The 12,068-nt window shown below is 46.2% G+C and overlaps 4 protein-coding genes across 6 annotated transcripts in view; 2 read left to right on the plus strand and 2 right to left on the minus strand.

Moving 5' to 3' along the window:
- Window positions 1-1,294: 1,294 nt before the first annotated feature.
- Window positions 1,295-3,353, minus strand: LOC6032503 (WD repeat-containing protein 46). Its single transcript, XM_001843040.2, has 2 exons — window positions 3,236-3,353; window positions 1,295-3,182 (listed from the first exon to the last, which is right to left on the minus strand). The coding sequence occupies exons 1-2, from the start codon at window positions 3,236-3,238 to the stop codon at window positions 1,392-1,394; spliced, it is 1,794 nt and encodes a 597-aa protein (XP_001843092.2). The 5' UTR covers window positions 3,239-3,353; the 3' UTR covers window positions 1,295-1,391.
- Window positions 3,354-3,476: 123 nt separating this feature from the next.
- Window positions 3,477-6,413, plus strand: LOC6032502 (mediator of RNA polymerase II transcription subunit 22). The gene is made up of 3 exons (XM_001843039.2): window positions 3,477-3,684; window positions 5,997-6,098; window positions 6,163-6,413. Exons 1-3 carry the CDS (start codon window positions 3,588-3,590, stop codon window positions 6,378-6,380), a joined length of 417 nt encoding a protein of 138 aa, XP_001843091.1. The 5' UTR covers window positions 3,477-3,587; the 3' UTR covers window positions 6,381-6,413.
- Window positions 6,414-6,463: 50 nt separating this feature from the next.
- LOC6032505 lies at window positions 6,464-7,896 on the plus strand. Its single transcript, XM_001843038.2, has 4 exons — window positions 6,464-6,676; window positions 6,743-6,883; window positions 6,943-6,992; window positions 7,050-7,896. The coding sequence occupies exons 1-4, from the start codon at window positions 6,531-6,533 to the stop codon at window positions 7,892-7,894; spliced, it is 1,182 nt and encodes a 393-aa protein (XP_001843090.2). The 5' UTR covers window positions 6,464-6,530; the 3' UTR covers window positions 7,895-7,896.
- LOC6032501 (probable multidrug resistance-associated protein lethal(2)03659) overlaps window positions 7,862-12,068 on the minus strand; it is a 31,586-nt gene continuing 27,379 nt past the window's right edge. For all 3 annotated transcript variants that reach the window (XM_001843037.2, XM_038261515.1, XM_038261514.1), the window contains exon 10: window positions 7,862-8,361. In XM_001843037.2, coding sequence (XP_001843089.2) covers window positions 8,019-8,361 — 343 coding nt within the window. In that variant the 3' untranslated portion in view covers window positions 7,862-8,018. The remainder of the gene's footprint in view (window positions 8,362-12,068) is intronic.

Below are 12,068 nucleotides of genomic sequence, written 5' to 3' on the forward strand. Positions count from 1 at the left end.
CAGTTTTTTGGGAGCAACGGGGAGGACCAGTGGTTTGGTCTCTGTCGTTGCGGTTGTAATGCGTCGTTGCTGATGCTGCCGCATGGTTTGGCCGTCATCTTCGGCCGTCGGTGTTAATGTTTATTTTTATTTCATCGAGTACTGAAGATAAGCAACAACAACATTATTTAAATCAGCTGTTGATGTTTACAATCGTTAAGGCTTGATTGTCTCACGCATAGAGTTATCTACGTGCGCATGTATTGCGTGTACGTACACGAGAAAGATTGAGGTTAAATTTTGTACCCGCCAGCAAAACAAATGACGAGCTAGTGTGCGTGAGCTCGGGCTTAGATAACTGTATACACTGACATGACACATGACATTAATGGGTTTGTATAGGTATGTTTGGGCTGCGCTTCGGCATAAGCTCACCAGGCAGCGCTGGCGTCGCCGTGATTTGGTGGTTTGATGAAGGACGATGATTTTCAAAAATTATTTGTATAGAGAGTCACGTCTGTTTGTCTGTGATAATACGGTAGTCACTGAAGTATTTTTTTTTTAATAAAAAGCGACTTTGACGTAGTTAGGTAATTTTTGCACTACTTTCGTTATTCTTTTTACTACACCTGCTCGTTGTTTTTGTTTACATCACTTTTCGTCACTGATTGAGGATAACCAAACCGGACCTGATGGATTCGGGACCATTTGGAGGATCCCATCCTCGTCGCCACTTGTGGCACCCTTGTTGAGTCAGGCCACACCGGATCTCCGGGATGTCCGTCCTGGTTCCCTCACTCTGCTTCTTCCTCCCCTCACTCTATAGACAGTTCTCCACTCTCTCGTCATCCGACCTACCCGTCACTGACATCGCGCGTGACTACCCGACCAGAATGCTACAGAGATTACCCGATCAGAATACTGTACTTTTAATAGATCACCACATGTAGTATGATAGAGTATGATTAGGGGAAGCTGAGTCAAAGTCATCAATCGGATCCTAAAATTAAGTTTAAAATTATTTTTCTGAGTAAAATGACTCTTTTTACGACCGCTAAGGATTAAAAGTGATTCTTTGAATCATTAACCAAAAATAAACTTTACTGTCTTTTCTGACAGAAAAGGTCCTACTTGACAGCTCGTTCGAAGGGGACCATAGTTGATCTATCGGAAAATTGTTGTCTTGGGATTTTTTTGCATTAAAATTTTAGTGATCAGAAATGGTTTTAAATCGTGCTTTTCCGTTTTAAACGAAAATTGACATAGGGCTTCAGAACCCTATTCTGTGAACTGTGATTTTTCGAGAAAATGAAAGTTTCATGATTGAAATGTTAAATTTATTGTACACATGTTTAATATATTTCGTACTTTTCATCCAACATAAAGTAGCACAACAAGAAGATCCAACCTGCTCACTTCTTCTTCTTCAGCTTCTTCTTGTCCCGAAACCGATCCAGCACGCTGCCCGATTCCAGCGGAATAAAATCTCCCGTCTCCTGCGCCCCCGTCTTTCTCTCCTCCTTCAGCGCTTCCTTCGCACTTCGAATGTCCGCAATGGCCGCGTTCCGGAGTGTTTCCTTGACGATTTTCTTGCTCTTGATGCGCTTTGCCTTCGACATCCGGTGCTTCATGCGCGGTTCAAAGTTGATTTTCGGTGCCTTCATGGTGAGCAGGTTTGTTTTCGCTTCTAGACGGTCCTTCAGGGAGGGAACGTCCACTTCGCCGATTTGGGCTGGGTTGAGCGAGATGAATTCGGAGGGGATTTTCTCGAGCAGCTTGTGGACTTCCTCTTCGCGACGTTGGGAGAGCGATTGGAAGGGGTTCGCCTCGAGGGTGTCGAAGTTGGGTTCGCCGGAGCCGGGCACGATGATGGAGGTGAATCCGGTTGCGGTGGCGATGCCGAGGATGTCCTCGAAGGGGCAGAAGCGGAAGTTGGAGATGGTGGCGGGAGTGCGTTGACGAAGGTAGGGTCGGTTATTTTTTTGGACGAAGGAGGGCTTTTTGAAGATTTCACAGATGTTGCCCATTGAGATGGCCATGAGTCCTTTTTGGGACAGGTCGATTCCGGAGGCTGCGGTTTGAAGACGGTACTCTACGGTTGGTCCGTCCAGCTGCCGAATGTCCCAAAGCTTGACCGTTCGATCTAGACCGGCGGTGGCCATTTGCGTTCCGGTTGGGTCAACTGCGACCGCTGTGAGGGGCATCGAGTGGCAGAGCATTTTGGCCAGCGGATCGCGGACCGATGGGGACCACATTGATACGACGCCCTTGGAGTTTCCGACGCAGGTCACGGCATTCCACGGATTTTGGCACATCATGCTGATCTTCCCCATGCGAGAGTTGTACGAGGCGACCGTTTGCCCAACTGACACGTCCATCCACGTGATGAACCCCTCTTCGTTGGCAGAGTTCAGCAAAAAGTGGTACGGAAGGTATTCCATCCTTGTGACCCGGTTCATCCCTTTGACGCAGTGCAGTTCCGTTCCCTTGCTGTCGTACACGTGGACCCAATTCTTCTGAGCCACCGCAAACATGGTCTGGTTCATCAACCAGGTCACGTCGTGCACCGACTCCATTACGTTCATCTCGCACAGTAGCGACTTCTTGACCCAGTTGAACGCGGCCACGTGACCCCTCTTCCCACCCAGCAGCAAATACGTTCCGTTCTTCGTGTACCTCATCCTGTACGGACCAAACTCCAGCTGCAAATTGAAATGCTTCGCCGCCGTCGTAATGTCCACGTTCTCCACAATCTCCGCCTGGCTCACCTCCGTCGTCAACTCGTCATCACTGACCTCCAAGAAACCCTCCTCCTCGTTCAGCAAAACCTCTGCCCGCGCAGCCTGTTCCTCCGCGAACTCAATGTTAATGTCCTTCCGCTTCTGCTTAATCTTCTGAAACCTGCTCTTCACCCCGTCCAAACGAACGCCATCCCCACGCGAGTGCCTTCGCAACGCCTCCGGATCGACGGGAACCTCCCTCAGCTTGACCTTCTTGCCCCCGCCCCGCTTCGGAGCCCGGAAATGACGCGCTCGTTTATCATCCACCTGAATCACGTCCATGCCCCCTTCCGGGTCAGCTTTGAACTTTGGCTCCTTTTTGCCCTTCTTCTCCTGTTTGACACCCTCGGTGGAGATGCCCTTAGCGTCCGCGGTGCCTTCATCGCCGCCAGCCGAGTCGAAGTAACGTTTCGGGGTTTTGCCCTGAAAAATGCACTGTTAGAATAAAACCTCGGCACTAAATTGTTCAAACTTACCATTTTAGTGTCTTATTCCAACAATGACTTCAATTTAATGCGCTTTAACAACGAAATTAAACTTTAAAAATTCAGCAGAACTTCACGTTGTGATCACCATGCTGGTTTGTTTTGAATGCACCCGGTTTGACGTTTCCACCTGCGAAAGCATTGCTCAAATTTGGTCGATGAGGCAGCGTGTACTAAAATCGGAAGTTGCGCCCCTTTCAGAAGTTGCGCCCGCCAATAAACACAAAACTGTCAAACGGAGGTAAACAAAACAAGCGGCCGCTTGTGAGCGAAAAGTTTGTTTGGATTTCCATCGTGAAAATTTAAGTTTTCGTGACGATTTCAACGAAATATACTCGTAAAAATGCAGCGGAACATCACGCAATCGAAAGAGGCCCTGCTCAAGTCGTACAACACCCGGTTGAAGGAGGACGTCCGCAGCATGCTCGAGAACTTTGAGGGTGAGAAGTTTGGCCTGTATACAGTGCAGATTCGATTTTTAGGACGCATTGATTTGAAAAAAAGTAGAAGTACAGCCTTCACATGTTTTAGGACAAAATCTAGTTATTTGATTAAATTTTGAGTTAATGGTTGGTCGGCAAATCACTGAACTCCACCAAACAGTCCATAGCCTCTTATCTATTAACTCCGAACCTTTGCAGAGATTGGGTAACCAACCCCATCATCTTTGTTAGGCGCGGAGACCAGGTATAGACAGACCTGGTTAGGCGACATACCGAAGCAAATCTTCAACTCAGAAAAACAAAAGAAGAAATTCATGTACAAAGGAACATGTACAAATGTACAAAGGACAACGATTGGAAACTCGGTACTTGGAACGTTCCAACTCGCCAAGATCTGGCCTACTTGCCCGAGAGCTGCACAAGGTGAACGTGCATGTGGCCGTCATTCAGGAAGTTCAATGACGCGGTCATGGAGAGCGAGAATTCACGGCGGTCAACACTTCTTTCAAGAATCACATCTATTTCAGTGGCGGCAAAAAGGCGATGCACGGAGTCGGTTTCGTAGTGAATGGGGATCAGAAGAACCGAGTCATCTAGTGGAAGTGGTGAATGACAAGATCTGCGTGTTGAGAATCAAAGGTAAATTCTTCAACCACACTCTGATCAACATCTACGCGACGAAGAACGACAAGACTGATGAGGAAAAATACGCTTTCTACGAGCGTCTCGATATGTAGAATATCCAAAACACGACGTGAAAATTGTCATCGGAGACGCAAAAACGCAAGTCGGAAGGGAAGCGTTCTTCCACCCTCGACAACGGCTTGCGTTTGATCAGCTTCATTGCATCCAGGGGAGCACATTCTTTGCGCGCAAGAACATTCGGAGGCGACACCCGAATGGAAAATCGTGTACCCAAATCGGTCACGTTTTGGTGGATGGTTAACACTTCTCGGGCATAATGAACGTGCGATCGTAGAGAGGACCGAACATCGACTCGGACCACTTTCTGGTAGCGTGTAAAATTTGAGTTAAACGGTGAATTTACAGCGTCTCTTGATCAGCGATCTTGCTGCAGAGTATATTCGAAAGCTAGTCGAACGGATCACGCCCTCGGGTAACCTGAACGATTAAAGAAGAGCTCCCCAGAGCATCGTAAACAAAACGGCAATTGGCATGACCAGAGGACGCACACTCAAAGGGAGGTTCGATGCGGAGTGCCAGCGAGTAACGGACGAGAAAACGAGGCCAGGAAACGTAATGATGGTTATGGATAAGCACCGAAACTGCGACCAATACAATGAGTTGCAACGAGCAGAGAAACGAACCCATCGCCCAAAGAAAGAGAGTACGATGAGTGACCTTTGTGATGTGCAACGACAGGAAAGGTAACCTGTTGACAGATAAGACAGCGGTAGCGACCAGGGGTTCTATCGTGAGATGCGAGAGGGATTCGTCGAGGTCCAGCCAGTTCATGTAAGAGGTTTTCGAACGGCGAGTGCTTAGGACGACCTTTGGCGGCGTACGTGAGAACTATATGGGAAAGAGAAGGACGAACCACGAGCTGGTGCAACTCTACGGCAATTCACGTGTTCGGATTGCGCCAAGGCTGGACACTTCGCAAGAATGCCGGACGCGCTGGATGCGCGCCAACCGAACCAGACAATAAAGCCGGTAAAGTTGGTGTTGAATTCGAAGCCGGTTGGAACATGGCGGAGGCGGTTGAACCAAGTCGAGGAAGATCTGGAAAGTGTGGGAGTTTTGTGTCGGAATTAGAGAGAAGCAGCCCAGAATCGAGTTACCCATATGGCAACGAATCTGGAGACAGCTCATGACCCGATGGTTGTCCGAGCAGTTAAAGTAAAGTAAGTAAGTAAGGTTCAACGTTGGGGATGATGGAATAGCTATAGACCCGCCTATGTTGGAGGACGTGGCTAAAGCCGTGAAGGAGCTTAAGAGCGGGAAATCTGCGGGAAAGAAAGAACTGATCGATATTCTGCACCAAATCGTCCAGCACATTTGATGCGAAGAACAGCTTCCGACCGACTGGATAGACGGACTCATTACACCAATCTACAAGAAGAGACAAAGACTCGATTTTTATCTTTGGCGGAACGCTAGTGGGAGACCGGTAGTTCATCGCGTTTTCCTCGGAATGTCAAAAAGTGACGCGCGACAAAATAGCACGATCACGTCGATATCCGAAGATGGACGCCTCGATATATTTGTTATTTTCAAATTAAGAGTCACCTTTTTTGCAAAAGTTCATTCTTTTACTTAGTGGAGGCATTTTCCTCTTATTCTTGCAGAAATTGTCCGCCTGGCCAAGGGCGAAAACGAAACGCAACTCTCCAAGATGACCCAGTGCGAGCAGGACACGTACGAGATGCAGGTGCGGGCTTCCAACATTGGTATTACTGAGTGACTGTTGCAACTTGAGATACATGTTAAAAATTTGTGTTTGTAACTTTTCAGTTCGCGCCGGAGAATCGCTGATGAAGCTGGTGTCGGACATCAAGCAGTACTTGATCTTGAACGATTTCCACTCGGTGAACGACGCCATCTGTAGCAGTTCGCAGCTCTACCGGAGCACCCAGATGGACCGCGACAACAAGCTGATGATGGTGCGGGACGATATGGCGGCCGATTTGTACGATCTGGAGGAGGAGTACTACACCAGTATGTACAAGTAAGAGGTGTAATAGATTGGGTTATTTATAATTTCATGCACTGTTGATTATTGAGTAGAGAAATTCCCTGAAAATCGTTATTTTGAGAAACTCATCCAAGAAGTCCTTGCGATTTCTTAAACTGTCAGTTTGATCAAAGAAAAATTCGCCACCATGTCCAAATCCAAAGTGACCGTCTACTTCTTCACGAACGGCCAACCGTTCAAGCCGCCGCACAAGGTGACCATCCCGCGGCACAAACTCGAGGAGAACCAGATCGTCGAGCGGATCAACCGGTTGCACTACTACAATGGTTACGTGTAGGTTTCAACTTTTTGGTGGTGTGATCTTGTTGTCATCTGAGGTGTCGTCCAAACCCTTTTCAGCGTCTACACCCTGTTCGGGGAGGTTCTCCGCTCGGTGCAGGAAATCCACGACGAGTCGGCGTTCGTGGCGGTACCGCGGGATCAGTGCTTCCAGCCGGGGCCGTACGCGAAGGTGTTTCGGGACTATGCCAACACTAAGCTGTATGTTGATTCTGGACGTTGCTGGTGGGCATGTATTCTGAACTTACGATTTTTTTTAGACCAGTAATCGAAGAATCGAAAAAGGGCAAAAAGAAGAAGGCTTCAACGAGTAAGGTTTATTTGGTTATGGGTGGTCACTCGGGTTAAAATTCTATTTTTATGACAGAACCGCTCGGCACCAGCTACGGCTGCAAGGCTCCTGCGCCGCGAATGGCCAAGGAGGTTCGCTTCTGTCCGGGATGTCGTCACGTAGCGGTGGACACGCGCTGCAAGCACTTTGGCGCGAAGCGTACCCGCAACAAACAGGACGCGTGCCAATGTCGGACGACGGATCCCCACGGCGAGTGCGTTCCGAAGCCGGTGCGACCGCCGCGGAAGGTTCGCCGAGAGCGGCCGGGTTGGTCCTGCTGTCGGAGGAAGCCCAAGAAGAAAGAGTACGTGGTCAAGCTGAGGAAGCGGGATGTGGAACGGCTGGAGGAGCTGGAAGCGGCCAAGAAGGACAGGCCGAAAAGCGCTGGAAAGCGGACCGGATGCTGCGGGAAGAGACCTACCCGGGAGGAGCACTACCGGAAGATGAGGGAAAAGATGGTCAAGCAACGGAAGCTGAGGCTGCAGAAGGAGCAGAATCGACGGAATAAAGAGCTGAAGGAGGCTCAGAATAGGATCAAGAGTCGCAGGAGAAGGCAGCGATGTATGGCCCGGTGTTGTCCGTGCTGCGTGAAGAAGCCGGAACCGATCTGGAGGCAGCCCCCGCCGCACAACTGCGTTGAGCATCTGCGGAAGGCTCGAGAGTACGCGATTCGACGCCGGAGGGCGCTGCAAATCCCGGAACAGACCTCGTGGGAAAGCGTTACGTTCCCGCCCAAGTTTCGGAAGAAGATTCGTGGTACTCAGGTTACGAAGGAGGACCTCAAGAAGGCGAAGAAGGCTTCCGGCGGAGGTTGGAACTGTTTCCGACGCAAGAAAAAGACGGTTCAATTTGACGAGGAAGAACCTCCTTGCAGTTCTTAGATCTTGCTTTATTTGTACCAAATATACGAAAACCTAACCTAACTAGTTGCTGAGTTGCTCTTAAAAAGTTGTAAATAGTGGTAAAATAACTGTCTATCCCTAACGATTGCTTATTTGGTGAGTATTACGAAGAGGCACCGCCGCCGCCGCCACCCTCCTTGCTGAACCGCCACGGGTTGGGCAGTCCGTTGAGCAGGTGCAGGTTCGGGTCGATCGTGGCGTACGTGTCGGCCGCGATACGCCGCAGAGATTCCGCCTCGGACGGGCCGGTCGCGTCGACCATGTCGCGCAGGATGCCGCCCTCGAGCTGGAGCAGCACGTGGGGTGCGTCGAACTCGCGCGCCTCGCCGGCGTCCATCACCAGGATGCGGTCCGAGTCCATGACGGTGTGGAGGCGGTGCGCCACCGTCAGCACGGTGCACTGTTTGAACTTGTCGCGGATCGTGCGCTGGATGAGGGCGTCGGTTCTGGAAAGAAAGTGGGTTTTATTATAGGTTTTGCCTTCCTCACTGAGGTAAGGCTATAATCCTGCTCTGAAAATGAACTTTTTATTAAAAGCTCCTAGACCCACCTTCATGTATACCTATCGACTCAGAATCGAAAACTGAACAAATGTCTGTGTGTGTGTATGTGTGTGTGTATGTGTGTGTGTATTAGGGTGGGTACGGATTTTGAAAAGTTCTCAGATCAAGTTCTGGTGTGGTTCCCCTTGTAGGGCATACCCAAAGGGACTCTCACGCCAAATTTCAGCTCATTTGGTTGAAAACTGGCTTGTCTCAAGCGGGTTCAAGTTTACATGGAAATTACCATGAGAAATTTTGAATTTTCGTTCATTCGCTCCTACAGGCCTGGGGAAAACATGTAGAAACTTCTAGGATGGCCAGAAATGAGCGGAATCGTCTGGAGAACAACTTTCCCTAAGAGACCAGGTCGATTCGTTCAACCCCCATCGAGCTCAACGGCAATACATACGCGGTTTTCGGAACCAACGGTTTTCCCCAGAAAAGCATCAACTTTTCCTTAGCATGCTATGAATGCTTGATGAAAACCGCGACGCCACATGTCAAACAGCTACCACGTGGACTAGCATCGCCTATAAAAAATACTTTTAATTACTTTTTGAACCATAGAATTATTATTCATGGTGATCAGGATACTATATAGCTGTATTCTGAACCTCCAAATAAGAAAAAAACTGTTATGGTGCAAATTTCACAATCACGTGGTAGCTGTTTGACATGTGGCGTCGCGGTTTTCATTAAGCATTCATAGCATGCTAAGGAAAATTTGATGCTTTTCTGGGGAAAATCGTTGGTTCCGAAAATCCCGGATGTATTGCCGTTGAGCTCGATGGGGGTTGAACGAATCGACCTGGTCTCTTAGGGAAAGTTGTTCTCCAGACGATTCCGCTCATTTCTGGTCATCCTAGAAGTTTCTACATGTTTTCCCCAGGCCTGTAGGAGCCAATGAACGAAAATTCAAAATTTTCCATTGTAATTTCCATGTAAACTTGAACCCGCTTGAGACAAGCCAGTTTTCAACCAAATGAGCTGAAATTTGGCGTGAGAGTCCCTTTGGGTATGCCCTACAAGGGGAACCACACCAGAACTTGATCTGAGAACTTTTCAAAATTCGTACCCACCCTAGTGTGTATGTGTGTGTGTATGTGTGTGTGTATGTGTGTGTGTATGTATGTATGTGACCAAAATTCTCACTGAGTTTTCTCAGCACTGGCTGAACCGATTTTGATCGAACCAGTTGCATTCGACTTGGTTTAGGGTCCCATACATCGCTATTGAATTGTTTGAAGTTTCGATAAGTAGTTCAAAAGTTATGTATAAAAATGTGTTTTCACAAATATCCGGATCTCAATTATATGCATGTAAACGATGTCCGGGTCCATCATCCGACCCATCGTTGGTTAGGTAATTAAAAGGCCTTTCCAATGAGTCCGAAACATTGAAGATCTGGCAACCCTGTCTCGAGTTATGACCACTTAAGTGATATTTATGTACTTTTTTGAAGCCGAATCTCTCTTAAATGTATGTAAACTATGTCCGTATCCATCATCCGACCCATCGTTGGTTAGGCAATTGAAAGGCTTTTCCAACGAGTCCAAAACATTGAAGATCTGGCCACCCTGTCTCGAGTTAAGACCACTTAAGTGATATTTATGTACTTTTTTGAAGCCGGATCTCACCTAAATGTATGTAAACTATGTTCGGATCCATCATCCAACTCATCGTTAGTTAGGTAATTGAAAGGCCTTTCCAATGAGTACAAAACATTGAAGATCTGGCAACCCTGACTCGAGTTATGACCACTTAAGTGATATTTATGTACAATTTTGAAGCCGGATCTCACTTAAATGTACATAAACTATGTCCAGATCCATCATCCGACCCATCATTGGTAAGGCAATTGAAAGGCCTTTCCAAAGAGTCCAAAACATTGAAGATCTGGCCACCCTGTCTCGAGTTATGACCACTTAAGTGATATTTATGTACTTTTTTGAAGCCGTATCTCACCTAAATGTATGTAAACTATGTTCGGATCCATCATCCGACCAATCGTTGGTTAGGTATTTGAAAGGCCTTTCCAATGAGTCAAAATAATTGAAGATCTGGCAACCCTGTCTCGAGTTATGACCACTTAAGTGATATTTATGTACTTTTTTGAAGTCGGATCTCACCTAAATGTATGCAAACTATGTCCGGATCCATCATCCGACCCATCGTTGGTTGGGCAATTGAAAGGCCTTTCCAAAGGGTCCAAAACATTGAAGATCTAGCAACCCTGTCTTGAGTTATTACCACATAAGTTATATCTGTGTTTTTTTTATCTAAAAAAAGCTTAAATGTGTGTCCAAACCACTCATATTACCCATTTTTGGTAAAAAGTGAGGAAGGCATCAACCACATAGGTGGATTAGGTTAGTTTTTTGTATTGATTTGTGAGAGACTTATTTGCTCTCCATCCGCATTGACTTTCTCGAATTTAGGATTTTCAGCGCTCCCTCAATTCAATTCGAATTTTGAAACGGAATTTAATTAGATTTCGTTCCGAAATTCTAATTTAACTGACTGGGCCCTGGGACTGGGTATTTGTCTGGGGATAATGAGCTCGATTTGCTCTCCATCCGCATTGACCTTATCTCGTACATAATTTTCCAGTTTATTAGTAGATAGAATCAAAGCCGGGGATCGGGGTAGGAGCATTAGATCAGATTGTCTAATTATAGTCAACTCTCCGGTTGTCTATATTCTAGAGATCATCGAAGAAGAGAATCACCAGTTCACAGAACGAAGCAAAATGAAGACTCGATTTGAAAATATCTAGAGAAAAAAATTGTTTTTTTTTTTGCTTTCTGGGGTTTTTTTAACCGCCTTGAGGCAGGATTATTCAAAAACACCCAAAAAGCTAAACATATTTTTTTTGTTTATTGAACATTTTTTAAAAAAAACTAGATATCTAGAGTTAATGTTTTTCATTGTACCGTGATAAATGGGAGAATCATGTCAACGTCCAGCAAACAAAAACGAACAAATGTCAAACATTCTTTAAAGCATCAAGCATCGATAGATGGAGCAATATTGAGATCAAGAAGATCGACAACTAGATAATCGACTGTACTAAATCTTTTGACCTCTGAGCAATTCTCTACGAAATCGGCCGACTTCGACCATTTTTATTTTTTGTATTTTTTGATTTGGCTCAAACTTTGTGGGGGTCTTCCCAATGACCAATGAAGCTATTTTGTGGTTCACCCATATAAGTCTCCATACAATTTTGGCAGCTGTCCATACAAAAATGGTACGTAAATATTCTAAAAACTTTAAAACTTTTCAAGATTTTTTTGTATTGATTTGGTATCTTCGGCATAGTTGTAGGTATTGTTGAGTACTATTGAAAAAAATAGGTACACGGATTTTGTTGTTGTTTTTGAGATTTTTTTATATGTTTTAGGGGACAAAAACTCGCAACTTTTGAGCCATAGAGAAGTGTGGTAAAAAAATATGCCGCCGAGTTATGAATTTTTGGAAATAGTGATTTTTGAAAAAAATCGAAACGTCATACAAAAAAAAAATGTTGACCTATTTTTTTTAGGTAAAATTAAATTTGCAATCGAAAACTATTTTACAGGTTTTTTTGATAAAGGGCCCCGTTTTCAAGA

The sequence above is a fragment of the Culex quinquefasciatus genome, chromosome 3 (genome assembly GCF_015732765.1).
Source record: "Culex quinquefasciatus strain JHB chromosome 3, VPISU_Cqui_1.0_pri_paternal, whole genome shotgun sequence".
Lineage (NCBI taxonomy): Eukaryota > Metazoa > Arthropoda > Insecta > Diptera > Culicidae > Culex > Culex quinquefasciatus.